The sequence below is a fragment of the Quercus lobata genome, chromosome 9, assembly GCF_001633185.2.
Source record: "Quercus lobata isolate SW786 chromosome 9, ValleyOak3.0 Primary Assembly, whole genome shotgun sequence".
Taxonomy (NCBI): domain Eukaryota; kingdom Viridiplantae; phylum Streptophyta; class Magnoliopsida; order Fagales; family Fagaceae; genus Quercus; species Quercus lobata.
In genome coordinates, this window is record NC_044912.1 from 35337596 (window position 1) to 35353697 (window position 16102).

Consider the following 16102-nt stretch of genomic DNA (forward strand, 5'->3'; position numbering starts at 1 on the left):
AATTTTTCGGTCCACCGTATGGATATTCTATGTTTCTAGGTTAATATGGAGCTATTATGAGATAAGTAGGTCGAATCTCATCTTGTTTGTTGATAGATAATTCATATATTTATTTACGTGATCCTGGATCATGGTCTATCTCTTTAGATCGAATTCTTGAACATTTGGAGGGACGCTCATCAGACATTGAAGTATCAACATTTGTTTCTACAAATTACCTAAGTTTTGAATGACATACAACATTTTCTTAAAAAATGCATTAATTGTTTGTCATTTGCACATTATTTGGCATCTAATTTCAATAAATAAATAAATAAATCAATTCAAAAAATGGTAAACTAACATGGAAGAGAGAGATAATAAATTATCATAGAAAATTCATTCTTACACAGTCTCATGGCCCTCACCTCACTTGGACCCACTCAAGAGACAAACAACACAAAAACCGAAAAGGTTGAGTCATAGAGTTAGTGGGTCAAGAATAAAGAATCCAATAACAATAAACACAAAAAGATAAAGTCAAATAAATATAAATTGCTTTACTAGCAAAAAATATCACATACACATACTTGATATTTCTATTATGCTATTTAGTATTTAGTTCAGTTCTAGAAAAAGAGAGAGAGAACTGAGATGAGAATGATTGAATGAGATACCTTGAGGAATTGAGGTGAGGGCTTTAGGATTTGAGGTTGAGCAATGAAGGATAGGTCAGGTCAGTGGCTAGTGGAGCTATAGCAGAGCGCAGAGGCGTGACTGTGTGAAGACTAGGAATTTAGGCAGAAGCGTGAGGTGATGATTGAAGAGTTTGTTTTGTTTGATTAGGATTAGATATTTCAGATTTGGGGTTGGGCTGGGCTGGAAGTGCCTTTAGGTTAGAGGAGAAGAATTTTGTATGATTAAGGATTTTGGGCTGGGCTGAATGTGGACAAATATTTTTGTTTTATTTGAAGTTGTATTGGACTGGTTGTTGAAAATTTTTTTTTTGGGGTGGGGAACATCAACAACAACAAAACGTGGGCGTTTAGGTTTTTTTTTTTTTAAAAAAAATACAAATACCCACCTCGTTTTTTGTCCTCTATGTGAAAAAGAAAAGTTTTTAAGAACCACGGTCCATTCCCATTCCCATTACCATTACCAACACGCAAACGACAACCTGACCAATCTTCCCAACAACGATAGATTAGATTAAGGTTCCAAGGTTTCGCTCACAACCATGAGAGCCCACGGCGCAGTGGAGGTGGCGAAGACGGTCATAGAGGTTGCCGACGTGGCCTGGATGGCCTTGGAAAAAACCCACCACCACCAACACGAACACGAACACGAACACCAGGAACAGAACACCGCAACTCCAGACGAAGAATTGGAGTCTCTGCGATCGGAGAATCGGCGTCTCAAGAACTTGCTGGAGCAGAATCTCAAGCTCCTTCAGAACCTCTCTGAATCCCCTTCTTTATCACATGATTGCCCTCCAGATGTACGTCTTTGTTCTTTTCAAGCTTGATTGATTTCTTTAGTTGTGTGTATATTTTGTGTGTTTTCATCGTTTGATGTTGAATTTTGTGGAATTTCTCGTGTGGGGTTTTTATGGAATTGGAGAAAGTTGATAATTTGATTACGAAATTAGGTTCCTTCACATACCCTTTACTTGTCTTTTTCCAAGTTCCAATATTTTATCAAATGTAATTAGTTGTCTTTGGCTTTTTTCATTAAAGACCTACCAAATTCATTGTTAAATTTTGCTTCCTACTTGTTTTATTTTTGGGCTTTATCATTTCAAGCCTACTAAGTTAGAGGGAAAATTTAATAAGTTTGCCATAAGACTAGTTATGCTATATTATTTTGGCTGCTAAGAAGCAACATATCCATAAAAATGAGTGTCGTTGAATTGAGACCGTTAAGATGGATGGGTACAAATTCAAGGAAAAATAAGATTCAAAATGAGGAAATTTGCATAAATATAGGGGTGGACCCTATTGATGAATAGATGAGAAAGAGTCACTTATGATGGTTTTGGTCATAGAGGAGGAGGACGATTAATGCACCAATGAAGAAGAGTAATTTGATTTAGGTTGAGGGATCGAAAAGGTAGAGGAAGACATAAAATAGCATTATTAGAAGTAGTAAAAAAGGACATGTCCATTAAGGTGGTAATGAAGAGTATAACTTGGGATAGAATAGAATAACAAAAAATAATTCTTGTGGCTAACCCTGATTAGTCTATTGAGGATCTAGCCGACACCACAATTCTAGAGCTAAGACTTGGTTGTTGTTGTTGTTATAATTTCAAAATTCAAAATTAAAATATCTTTATATTGAAAAGTAATGAAATTGGTCGCTCGGGATAGATTCAATTTTTTATTGATGTGCGGTGTTCAATTTCCAATTGCAGTTGTATGCTCGGCTTGTAGCAACTGTGGATTCTGAACACTTCTTGGCTCGCCTCAAATCCCTTCAGCAAGCATCGGTCAATGGAATTAGCTATGAGTTTCCTTTCAAGGAGGCCACAGGTTTTTTAGTTTATTTCATGGGTTTGAAACTTCAATGCCACATCCTATCTATACCATAAGTAACACAATTTTGATCTTTCACTGGTTTCTTGAGTTTGTTCTTTGATTAGATGCTGATATGCGTTCAGCTGAAATTTTAATCAAAGTTGACGGTGAAGAACCCAGTTGGTGGGTATGGGTCACAGATGAAATGGTCCCAAGCAATGTTGAGGAATGGAGTGGAATTGATGATGAAAAATATGTAGTTGTTAGTGAGGAGCACGTGGTGGATGGGGTTGCCAACTTTATGGCTAGGTGCATTATGTCAAACCCAAAAGCTCAGGTAAATGGCAACCAAAGCCTATTGCTATTTAACTATTTAATATATTGTATCTAAAACCAATTGCTTCCTTGTGCTTACAGAATTTGACACCAGAAGAGTTGCAAAAAAGTAAGTTTTCAGTCTAAAATTTTTGAGCATGCTTTTTCCATCATGATTTCTTAATCCAAAACTTCATAAAGTTCATATAATCTGTTATCATTGTAACCTTTTTATTTTGTAGTATAGGGAGTGAGTAAGGTTTTTTTGGTAATAACTGATTTATCTTGCAATCATCTTCTGTTGCTGGATAAGGAAACCGATTTTCATTGGAATCAACTTTGTTATCTGAATCTCTAGCATTTATTAACAACCACAAAAGAAAATGAATTGGGTAGATGTTTGTATGTGCTTTGTTTGTGTACAACATTAAATTAATGGATTAGTTAAATGTCAAATCCATAGAAACGTTCCTTATACCTTGTGTACAAGTTACTCACTTTCTGAGTTTGATGGGGTAACTTAGAACATTTCGCATTTTTCTCAGTGATATAGTGAATGACAGACCTGGCTCTGGCTACTCCCGTGGCATGTGGTCTTGTGAGCCGGAGTGATTGTCAGTGTTACTTATCTTTGTGATATTATGAAATTCCAGCTGTTGCAAAGGCGGTAGGTGGTGTCAGCAAACTGGAGAAGGTTTTAGGCATTTGGCATGCTGGGACTCTGTTTTATACCCTGTCCACCTGGGGACTTGCTCTAGCAGGGTGAGTTTAATTTTTTTTTTTAAGTATACAGTAAGGATGCTTTGGTGAATGTTATTTTTGATCCTATTCCGACATGCAGTTATGGTATTACACTTCATATAAGCTGTAGTTACATAATTTAAAATATTTTACAATAGATGCATCTCATGCATCACATTTCATGGAAGATCAAAACACAAGACTAGTATTGGCAAGCAAAAAAAAAAAAAACTACTGAAATCATCTGTCCTTCCCTCTTCCCCAATACCCACACCAACCCAACTTCCTAAGTACCTATAGGTATGCAATCAGTTACTTGCAAGACGTTTTCGTACAGTTGTACAATCCTTCAACCAAGAGCAAGAGATCACTTTCATCTTTTGTTACATGTTTGAATGCTTTACAATGTGTAGACAGTGAATATGATTTTTATGGCATCTTTACATTTAATCATTTAAATTTTAATGAATAGACCCTTTTAAAACCAATGAGCTATAGTTCAACTGGCACTTCATCCTCCCATACTGGGTGCGTGTGTAACTTGGAAACTTGCATGATCTGAATTCCAGGTTGTGGTTAGGAGGCAAAGTTTATTATTAGTACCGCAGGTTAAATATCTGTATTTATAGCCCCGGTGTTTGATAAGTTGCAAGGTTTTGTGTATGTGTCCTAATAACAATAGCTTTCAGCTGTGTTCTAATAGAATTCTTAACCTTTGACTCAGCAAAAAGGACTTGAGTATGTGTTGTCTTTGTGACATCTCTTCATTGACAAGGGATTTGTGTTGCAGGTTATATAAGACTCGTGCTGTGTTCAAACTTGCCGCACTGGGCGTTCACACAACCAGCAAAGTGGTTATGAGGGCTCTATAAATATGGCTATTCCATAGCTGTGAACCATATGATTGCAATTGGACACATTAATGCTGGCCTCTTGCGCTTGTACAGGAAAATCAACTTTATGATTCAACACTTCCTGTCAACCGTGGTTATTTTGTTTGTACATAATTGTGAATAGCATTTGCCTTTGAAACCGGTGTACTCCTTCAACGACTTGCTGTTTCAATTGATCTCTAGCGCAACACACACCCCCCCCCCCCCCCCCCCACACAAAAAAAAAAAAAAAAAAATTGCCATCAAGGTATTGACTTCCATAAAAATTCATTATATCTGTTATTTATTTCTTTCTAGCAACACATTGCAACGTGCCAAGAGTTACTCGAATGTGATTTCTTGTATTTGTGAAGCCAAGTTTGCTCAACTCCTCCACTTCCGATGTTTTTCCTAAATGATTGTAAAGGCTAGATAAAAGCCATGCAACCATCTCTCAATTTCTCATGCTCTTTATTATTTTTTTGCTTTTCCTTTTGATTGACATGAATACGCACAAGTCATTCTCAAGGAAAAGAAAAAGAAAAAGAAAAAATACAAGTCAGTCGCTCCTGCAAACTTGATACTAACATTTCCTTAACTATAAATTGCATCCCACACAAATGACATTAACTAAGTATAAATATAGCGTTATTGATAAGGTTCAGAAAAACCCATTGAAAAAAAGATGTAGAATTCATACAAATGTTCATATGCGGCAACATACTTGCCAAGATTAAAATAAAAGACAAGTGCAACATTGTCAAAAACCTAAGATTAAAATAAAAGACAAGGTGCAACATTGCCAATTACCTTTTGGTACAACCGCTAGCTTTTTAGCACAATTTGTTGAATGCAAAATTAACCATTGCTACATCTCAAAACAAAAGTCTGATATGCTCTACTAGCTATAGGGGCCAAAATTGTGATGTATACGGTATACCTAAATTGTCTCAGCAAATATTTTCTGGTTCCCAAACAGCTCAATTGAAAAAAACCAATTGCTAGGAAATTCGAACCAGACATACCAGTTCAACAACACAAATAATTGAACTGTAATATATGGAAGAGCATCAAAAACAGATCATTTTACTTCTGATGAATCACCAAAAATGAATAATTAAAAATACATCTGCATGTAGAAGAGTAAGATTATGATTCTGGAGTCTTTCTCTTAAGATTGGAAGCAGAGGCAACATCTGTCTGGGCCTGACCAAATACTGACCTGCATGATGTCCAAAGCCACAACTATAATCAAGAGAGGCAAATCAATAATAGAACTAACCTCTCAGAAATGCAGAACAATTATTGTTTGTTTTTTACAGAATAACTATTTGGCAAATTAATGATGTCCAAGGCAGAAGTAATTTGATTCATCTAGAGAACTATTTTTTTGACACCAAATATCAAGAGTAGCAATCTACAGTGACTGTTTCTCTTTTCTTTCCTTTTATTTTTGGTTAAGTTTGCACCAAAAACCCAACCACTGATTCATTTTAACTTACCTTCAGGTTGTAAAGCATTTCTTCCTGCAATGAAGTCATGGTATTTTTTCCATTCATGTTGTTGTCAACCTTACTCACTTTATCATGCAATTCCACAGTGGCCTAACCAAATAATATACTAACAAATTCTCCTGTCCCCATCTCAAACTCCTGAAAAAAGCTCAACGTAGAAATTCATCACAAACTGTAATAGGCTTCACCATCCAGCTACTGGCAACCCCCATATCCTATTTGGAGAGCAGAAAAGATTTCTCACTCCCTTCAACCCTCAAGTCTGATGATTCAAGACCATATCTCAGGCTTAATCAGAAAGATAGCCTTTTGCGATAGCATTAAGGATATCCTCATAGCAAAAAATTCTTTTAGTTTCTTTGTGATTTTATACTTAGTCTGGTAAACTATCAATTGTCCAAAAAGTTTAGATTGTTAGGAAATGGTGACTTTAATTACTTAACCATTATTCTAACAACTACCAATAGGTTTAGTTTGATTATAAGCGGTGACACTATTGTAAGCAGCATGTCATAAACATCATAATACAACTTAAAAGATGGTATATCTACTCACCCACAGGTTGAACATTTCTTGTGATGCTTACAGAATATGGACAAGCATACAGAACATATGTAGCCCATGTCTATTGTCTTTTTATGGCAAAAGCACCTGCAAGTTTCATAATCTCAATAAGGTGCAAGGAATTCAAAAGGTGGGTGTGTGAGTGTGCATGTATGTTAAATTATTGCTAATACATATTACATATGGGGAAACAAATTAAGATTTTTACTGCTTCAAAGTGATAGCAAATGAGATTGAAGGCTTTGCTTTGATTAAGAAAACAGCCTATCATGACTGATATTAGTAACCCAAGGGTTGTTTCATCACTTCCTATGGTCTTATGGAAGATGTTATATTGTGACAAAACTACATATTGTGACATTCTAGTATGTTAGCTGTATCCACTATTATTAGACACCCAAACAAAATCATCAATCTAGATCCAAAAGTAAAGTTGAGAACTACCCTCTAATGTTTAGCTTTATGTAAAAAATAATACAGATAATCAATTCATTGCACATAAAAACAATGTATTTCTAATCGGTTTGAATTTTCTACCCCCCCTCTTCCCCCCACACACACAATAATTTACCAAATTAAGGTCAGTTGTAGCGCAGGCAGTATATTCAAGGGATAATCACAGTTGCTAAAAAACAGTAATTGATGCAGCTCCCTTCACCAGTATATAGAGTAGATCAGCAATAAAACATAAAGCTGTGACTTTGGTATTTCAAAAAGTAAAAATCCAGAAGAACAGAGGTCATGAAACAACAACATAAAGAGACACAAATGAAAGACTAAGAGTTTTGACTTACGAGGCACGGAAGTCAACACCAACAGACTTAGGAAGCTGTAGGAAGGTTCGAGAATGCAAATCAGTTGCAAAAACCGTCTGCATGAAACAACAAACAAAAGTTAGAAAGAGTGACATAATAGGAAAAAGGATAATCATATATATATGACAGGCCAAAGAGATCAAATGCAACAAACAAAATTGTTAGAAAATATATATCACTAATAGTAAAGGCAGATCTTCAATAAGACAAAAGAAAGCCAGCTTCATCAATACCTTTTTATATAAAATCTGAATGAAGTTTGGTATTCAAAAGCAAAATATCTCAAAGTTATTAAAGGTCCACCAAGTTCTTGCTAGATTTTCTGATTCAAACCAAATCAATTATGTTGAACCTAACAATAAATATTCACTTCTAACCTGAAGAGTTCTATAAATTCTGAACCAAATACCGAAACAGCAGAAAATAAAAGTTGCCACGGTTGATTTAATATGTACAAGAATATCATTGAGGTATAAGACGCTAACAGGGCTTAAATAATGCTTTTGGTCTGTTCTCGTGCCAATATGTTCGAGATGCTTGATAGCTGTAATTTGTGTGCTTAATGTTGGTGTACATTAAGCACATGGGTAAATATTCTCTTTTGTATACATCTTGTGTACATGGGTTGTGCCCCTTTGCATTTAATCACTGGACTATTTACTTATCCGGAAAAGATTAATAAATAAAAATCCCAAACTATCCACAGCACTGATAGAAAAGCGCAGCCAACCGCCCCGCATCACAACACAAACAGAACCCCAACAACCACCAGCAATCCAAATAGTCCCAAATGTTGTCAATCAATCAGCCACAAATAGTGGGAATGAACTTGCTGCCATAACCCCAATCCTAGGCATTGGTCACAACAAGTCAAGGCCACCTTAGTTGTGATTGCCATGTTTATTCAGTCCACACTGTTGCTGCCAAACCTCCCTAGCCATGAACATGCTCACCAAACCACCAGCTTGAAGCTCTGTCATCAACCCATCGCTCTGCCTTCAACTTTGACCACAAAGGGTCTTTTCGTCACACATCCCAAACCAGCTTGAAGCTTTGTCATCAACCCATGGCTCTGCCATCAACTTTGACCACAAAGGGTCTTTTCGTCACACATCCCAAACATCTCCAAGCGCTGTTGAGACAAGCTGGCGCCAACAAAGCCTACAGTGGAGGCCAGCTTGCAGCTGCCACCACCAAGCCTTTCAACCTGGTTTTCTAAAGTTTAAAACAACACCACTTGGTTTTCTAAGGATTACAACCCAACCCATTAAAGAACCCCTACAAGCTCTTCAACCCGACACCTTTACTATTAAAAGAGAGAAGAAGAAAAAAGTCCCAGCCAGTCCAAGGTTCACAATCCATATTGTGCCACCATGAGCTACTCTTGACGAGGTTCCCACCTAGGGTGAGTTGGTGCAAACAATGAATTGGACATATTAATTCTAACTGATTTTGTTGGATCTGATTGATTGTGATTGATGTTGATTGATGCTGATTGATGCTATTAGAGGGATTTGATTTTTATTTTCATATCTTATGTATTTTGAGTTTATTTTCTTTCCATGTTGAATCTAACTATAAGAGTTTATTAAAAAACCCTTGGACTCACTATTGTAAATAGTTGATAAATTGATTTATAAAACTTGGGTTGGAAGTTTTCTTCCAGTGCTTGGTAGTGATTCCAATCAACCATAGGTGGTGATTTGTAGGTTATATTTTCTTTTTTCATTACTTGGCGGTGATTCCTAGGTCCTATCTTTTTGTTTCCTCAAACACGAGTCCCTTTTTGAGTGTTCATTGTCATGACACCATTATCCTTTAACAGCAACAAAAATCTCAAGATCTCACTCTTGTGCGGGCTTCATACCCCATTGTTATTAAGCCAGATATGAGATATTACCTAGAATTCAAATATCAGTTATCCAAACAACCTATGAAGAACCAAAAAAAGAGCAGGCCACATTGAACAAGAAACAATGTCTGTTTTGAAACATAATCTGAACAAACCATGTCCAAGTCTTTCCCGTTGGAGCTACACAAGTTTGGCCAACCTGAGCTTAAGACATGCACAGGCCAAGTGATATGATAGTAAACTCACTAATTCGGCACCGGTATTAGATTTTATTTCAGGTTTCATGAACCAAGTTATTTGAAAATGCAATGGTTCTTTTGAAATGCTCTCAACAATATACACATCAAGATATAAAATTTTTCAAAGCATTACAGAACGTTATAACCAATGCTGATTTTAAGTTAACCTATGACCAGTTAACCATGTGTAGATCATGTAGCCCCGGTTTTTGATAGACAGGAAAATCAACATAAGCAAGGAATTTTTTTCAAAGCATCACAGAACATTATAACTAGTGCCAATTTTAACCTATGACCAGTTAACGATGTGTAGATCGTGTATCCCCATTTTGATAGACAGGAAAATCAACATAAGCAAGGTAACAGAGTTGTAAAGAACACTGTATATTTGTCATATGTCGTGCCTCCCAATTGATGGAGTCTAATTTGCATTTGCAGTGACTTTTCTGAGTTGTAATCAGCAATATACATAATCAGGAAAGTAAGCTCTTTCAAATGTTCATCAGATTATTGGAAAATTTAGCAACGGACAGACAGAATTGTAGTGTTTATCTTGAAGATAATGCAATTTGAGCTTCCCCTTTATATATTTCATGTTATAGGCCAAATAGTCTTGAAATTTGCCAAGCATATCACATAATATTTTAAAATAAATTATGAAGTTCGTACAGGACAAGCAAGCTCAATCAGCAGAGAACAAGATACAGGACTACAAATTGAAAGAACTTTGCCAAAATTATACACAACCTACCGAGAGATATTGAAAGAGCCCATCCAGTTGCTGGGGTTTCTGATACACACCACCAGTTATGTAAGAAGCCTGTTGTTCAAAAACATTAAAAGCAATCACTGAAGTAAACAGAGGGCTGATGCTAATAATAACTCATGTCTGGCAAAAAATTCATTAAGAATGCGTGCTAAAGACAAAGTACCTGCTGTAGGAAGGCAGAATTGTTAGAACCTATATAACAAGAATCTATAGGAACCTGCAAAAGGAGCACATTGATTTCACATGAGACATCTTTAACTTGAAAACAAAAATGATAATTCAATCTATTAAAAGATGTTAAGGATCAAAAATCTTATAAGGGGACCTTTGTACTCTCCCAATGTACCTAAAGCGATCATAATCTACATGCTACTAGTATGCATACAGTTTAAAAAAGATATCTAAACTCGACATCCAATTGGCATGTCAGTAACCTGTTCAACAAAGCTTGAGTTACTTTGATAGACAGACAATTTAATAAGCCATCATATATCTCACACAGCATTGAGAAAACATGAAATTACATACCCTAATGTTGTTGACACATTTCAGCACTCGCTGATAGTAGTTTTTTCCCACTCAGAGTGTTAGAACATGTCAAAAACAGTTTAACAAAACTGAATGATGACCAACATTTTCCTTTAAAGGCTAAATTGTCAGACAAAGAAGCTGAATGTTTAACAATCAATAGGCCCACTTTTTGACTTTTAGACTCCTGGTTCACACAGCCATATTACAAGTGTATACTTATAGGGGATGTCTCAACCATGGGGTACAATCTTATTTGATAAACCCAATATTTCACATGGACCCAAGAGAACATTGTTATGTGTCAAGATTATCCCGTCTCAAATGCCTAAATCAAATTTATGGCCCTTTTATTTATTTTATTTTATTTTTTTTCATTTCAAAATAATGATCAAATTCAAGTCTTCACCACATCGTTAAGATGAGATTTGCAGATACTTCACTTACTATTATGACTACGGAAAAGGAAAAAAAAAAAAAAAAAAAAACTAAATCTTGTAATAAACTACCATTGGTAGTGAACCTTGCATTTTGGTTGCTTAGCTCCATTCAAAATTAAAGGTTTTGAATAGTGCTTGAATTTGTTCAATTCATCAGCACTGTCAACAGAGCCAAGTCAAAAGTACAAACAGGTTACGAAGAAAATGAACAAAAACCTGAGAGAAACAGGGAGAAAGTACACAGGGTGGTCACAAGTTGGAAATTTTTGAAAGGGAATTAATAAGCAGGTGATCCAAAGAGGATAAAGGCAAAAAAATTGACAAGGGGATAAAACAAAGTAGGCTAACAGGAGAGGTTAGATAACTTGGTGAAAACGAGGTGTTTTGAGGAACTCATGTGAGTCGGAGTTTATTACAAAGCAGTTTAAAACAGTGGATGCCATGTTGGCAGGGAGAAGGATGGGAAATTTAACAATCAAGACCTGGGTGGTTGAAGCACAAACAGAAGATTGTCAAACTTATGTTAGATAGTAAACTGGATGCGACTCTTATTGATGATCATTATTCTCGGAACACACGCCAATTTATGGTACTTGGTAACTAAATATTCTTTAACGAGTATGGCAAAAATGCAAATGCATGGTAATCAGCCACAATTCTCATTCCGAAGTAAGATTTACATATGATGGTAAATCACAATTATTTTATACAACTATGGCAAAATGAACTACATTTGCCACCTAATTCTTGTCCATCTATAGCAAAATGGATAGTATAGCTTTCATGCTTAACAACCAAACAATAATAACAACTTAGGGACTTTGATTTTGATTATTCCTGAATATGCTCCACATATAATAGCCAATTTTTCATACTAAATGTTTGGGGACCCAAAACCAGAGCCATTTATGGTACAAGTTAACATCATAGGATATCAAACTAGAATTCCTAGAAGCATTCTCAACCTTCATTGGAATTGAAGGGAAATTGAATGAAAGACACCGGACTATTTCCAAATACTGATCCAGCCATTCGCAATCCAAAAATTAGATTGTTGTAAAGAGATTGTTAATAAGACATGTTAAAAGCTTAAACTGCATACCATTGAACGCTGTGCTGAGAATATTGAATTCATGATTGCAACATATCTGGAGAAGGGGAGAAAAACTTTCAGAGTAAAAGCTCAACCAAGCAGTACAAAAAATATAACATAATAATAAAATACTTCCAAAGATTATAAAGAACATACTGTTCTGGCCCATCTGACGATCCCTGCACACATAAAATCTGCTCCCATATGTTAGTAACTTTACCAGGGAAATATACCATTAAGTTCATGAAAATCCTATAAGAATGTGATAAAATGATGAAACATCAAATAAAGATAAAAATAGAAATACAAATACAAAAAAAAAAACCCACAGAAGGTTGGCTCTAAGAAACAGAAGCAATGCACATGCATATATAAATTGGCCTTGCCAATTGCTCTGATCAGGCCAGCCACATAAATCAATCTGGATGATAATTCACATGAGTTTGGTAAAATATATGTCAACTTTGGATGATAACAAAAGCTGTTTAAGTATCATATCACCACAGGTCAACATTCGTAATAAATCAAGAGTTTGTAGAACCAAAAAAGAAAAAATTCTGTTTAAGGTCTTAATGGCGCTCGCATTCATTGTCAATAATTACAGTTTTTAGTGCATCAATGACCAGGATCATCTTTATATAAATTTTTGCAAAGGCAGTAAAGAAGGAAACATAACAAAAACACTATAGGAATCACTAACGGATAACTGTAGTTTTTAGTTTTTACAAACCTGAAAAAGACTGTAGTAGCTATTAACATATCACATATTTTCTAAAGTTGTATTGTCAAATAACAAGATTATTATAGCACATGCATATCATCTTGGAAAACAAAATCCCACAGCTCCACGATACATGGGCAGTTAAATGAACAAAATAAATATCAGTATCCCAACTTAGCAAAAACCATAAGAATTAAAAATATGAAGAGTAATACTCACTCGAGGATGTGGATGGAGTGGTCCTGAACGAAAAACTCTCTGTATATCTATTCATGGAATGAATGAAGCGAAAACACTCCATTGTATTTGTATTTGTATATGTATATACAACACATTTTTTTTAATTTATACACACAGAATTGACAAAAGCTGCATCATTATAAGGATTAGGATACAACAAAGAGCCATGGACAAGGAGCCTGATAGCAGCGAAGATGTGGTGGTGGGTGGTAGAGACTGTGACTGTTGCTTATTCAATTGCTCATCCCTGGTGACAAAGTCTTCCAATTTCTTCAACAACTCAGAGCAAAGAGCCGGGAGCTTTCCATTCTCGATGCCGGGGTTGGTCGATAAAGAGGAATCGTAGATGTAGTCGCAGGAATTGCATCCCGTAGCGATCACTACGATTTGGTTGATTTGGTTGAGAAGCAGAATCGAGTTCAAAAACGAAAGCACCTGCAGAAGAAGACCAATCAAAATTATTTTAGAGAGAGAGAGAGTTAGGGTTTAGGAGAGAGAGAGAGAGAGTGAAAGTACGTGAGAGAGGAACTTGGAGAAAGGGAGAGAGGAAGTGCTCCAGAAGAAAGGGTTTGTGTCCAATAGAACCACTAGCAGGCTGACGTCATCTGCAAATTTAACAAAAACATCAATGAGAAGAAGAAGAAGAAGAAGAAAGTAGAGAGAGAGAGAGACCTGCGTAGAGCTTTGTAGGAGCGGAGGGCATGGCTGATTGTGATTGAGTAAGTAGGAGGAGCTAGGAATTGATTTTCGATTTCGCGGGAAGCTTTGAGGCTACAAATGGGGATTCTCCCTCTGCACTGCAGACCACCCCACCGGACACCACTTCCACTGCCAACCCCTTACCCTTTCCCACTCAAGATAATTCGATAAGAATCAGAGTTGCTTCACGTTTGAGGTAACAAAATTAATATTAGTATAAATAATTTAAAAAAAAATGACATATCAATTAAATAAATAACGCTATAATATCAAGTCCTTTAAAAAAATATTCTTTTATAAAAAGAGTGGTTTGGTAATTTTCCTTTGGGTTAGTAACATATAGGCAAAAATACATTATTGCTCCCTAACACTGTGTTTGGTTGAGGGAAGTTAGGGAGGATGGAAAGAAAAATAGAGTAAAAAACAGTATTTTCCATTGTTTTGGAAAATATTGAGGATGAACATCCGGCAGAAAATTTTCTCTCTCGGGTCCGCAAATCTCATGAAGAAAAGTTACGAGAGAAAAGTGCTCTTATAAGTCTTTTACCATATAGCCCTTTCCACTAACCTCATTTATGACTTTCTCTTTTGTTTTTGGTAAAACACTCATGACTTTCTCACCTATACCCCACCTGATGTCTTTTGCCCACAAATGCTCATCGCTTTTTTGCCTCTTCTCTATCTTACCTTCACATCAGACCGTGGTCCAGGCTCTCTTCTCTCTTTTTTTTTTTTTCTTTTTTTTTTTCAACGTGATCTATTGTTTCTCCTCATTATACTCCTCATTCATCTATTGTTTCTAGGGGTGTGCAAAAAATCGACGAATCGAACAAACCGACCGAACTGTTGCCAAATTTTCGGTTCGGTTTTGGTTTCATTTTTTAAAAACCGAAATTTTCGGTTTCGGTTTTGGTGCTAGATTTTTTATCCGAAACCGAACCGAACCGACCGAATATATATATATATATATTTACGTAACTCTGTTACATAACTAATCAGTGGCTTAGTGGTACGCTACTTTGTGTTTTGCTAGTAATCCCAGGTTCGAGCCTTCACGTGGGGGGCTTGAGTTTTTTTGCTATTTAATTTTTTAAAACCCTAGAGCATGAGATAACTACAGAAATACCCTTCCCCTCTTTTATTCTTCCATTTTCACTGCTATGTTATCTTCTCTTCCCACTTTTTTATTACCATATCTTTTTACTTCCATATATTAGTTTTTTGGAGATTTTATAATTTTTACTTCGGACAACAATGCATCTGCCGATGAGTGTACCTTTCTCATATTTATAATTTCTATGTAAAAGCATTGAATATTTTTCTTGCTATAACCTTAATCTCGGGCATATTGAGTAACAAATGAAACATGTACAAATTTCTAGTGAATTTCAAGTGATGCATCTGTACATAGACACTACTTCTTACCCACCTTTAATGCACCTTCCCCCCTCCCTTTTTCTAGTTTAAGGGATTATGTTTCTAATAAACAAATTGATCATTTTTCCTCTGGGCTTATCTAAGCCAAAATGAATAATAATCTAACCATGTTTGAGTCCTGAGCCATCCCAATGGTTGTGCATCTAGTCTGACCAAAAACTAACATGTGCAAATTCCCGGTTGATAATTTGATGTACATTTGCTTGTACTATGGTGTTTGTCTTCTTGATAAGGCCAAAATGGCCAAATGGCCATAAAATTGTAACTATATAGTTAGTAGACTCAGTTTCCAAACTTTATCATTTACTAGCATCTCGAGTCTATGAGACTTGATTTTGGCCTATAAATTGACTCTCAAAAACTCGATTTTTATGGTCTAATCACGTCCGATGTGGCATATTTTTCCACGTGATGACCACATGAAAATCGAGTCTCTAATACTCGATTTACAACCTTTATAAAGACCAGACCATTCAGAGACCAGAACATACCCAGAGAGAAAAAAAAAAAAAAAAAAAAAACTAAAAGAGAGAAGAACCCAGGCAGCGCGGCGATGCGCGCCCCAGGCCAGGCAGCGCACGGCTCGCGACCCAGGCAGCGCGTGACCTGGGTTGCGCGGCCCAGATCGCGCGCTGCCTAGGTCGCGGGCCACGTGCTGCCGCGCGCGACCTAGGCAGCGCGCTGGCCGAGATCTGATCTGATCTGAATCTCTCCCTCTGATCTGGATTTCTAAATTTTTTTTGGGTATTTCGGCTTCTCTGATCTGAG

At 36.3% G+C, this 16102-nt stretch overlaps 2 protein-coding genes across 4 annotated transcripts; one reads left to right on the top strand and one right to left on the bottom strand.

Annotated features, from left to right (window-relative positions):
* Positions 1-1078: 1078 nt before the first annotated feature.
* Positions 1079-4806, top strand: LOC115959731. Its single transcript, XM_031078260.1, has 6 exons — positions 1079-1477; positions 2393-2510; positions 2621-2832; positions 2913-2940; positions 3464-3572; positions 4342-4806. Exons 1-6 carry the CDS (start codon positions 1217-1219, stop codon positions 4421-4423), a joined length of 810 nt encoding a protein of 269 aa, XP_030934120.1. The 5' UTR covers positions 1079-1216; the 3' UTR covers positions 4424-4806.
* A 303-nt stretch (positions 4807-5109) lies between these two features.
* LOC115959730 (general transcription and DNA repair factor IIH subunit TFB4-like) lies at positions 5110-14117 on the bottom strand. 3 transcript variants are annotated; one of them, XM_031078257.1, is made up of 11 exons: positions 13871-14117; positions 13715-13803; positions 13354-13633; positions 13178-13224; positions 12394-12431; positions 12247-12292; positions 10340-10393; positions 10159-10227; positions 7296-7372; positions 6493-6588; positions 5110-5668 (listed from the first exon to the last, which is right to left on the bottom strand). In XM_031078257.1, exons 1-11 carry the CDS (start codon positions 13899-13901, stop codon positions 5524-5526), a joined length of 972 nt encoding a protein of 323 aa, XP_030934117.1. In that variant the 5' UTR covers positions 13902-14117; the 3' UTR covers positions 5110-5523. The 3 variants fall into 3 exon arrangements, with proteins under 3 accessions (XP_030934117.1, XP_030934119.1, XP_030934118.1); XM_031078259.1 differs by having other exon boundaries at positions 5110-5645; positions 13871-14107; XM_031078258.1 differs by lacking the exon at positions 5110-5668 and adding an exon at positions 5705-6075 and having other exon boundaries at positions 13871-14115.
* Positions 14118-16102: the final 1985 nt, after the last annotated feature.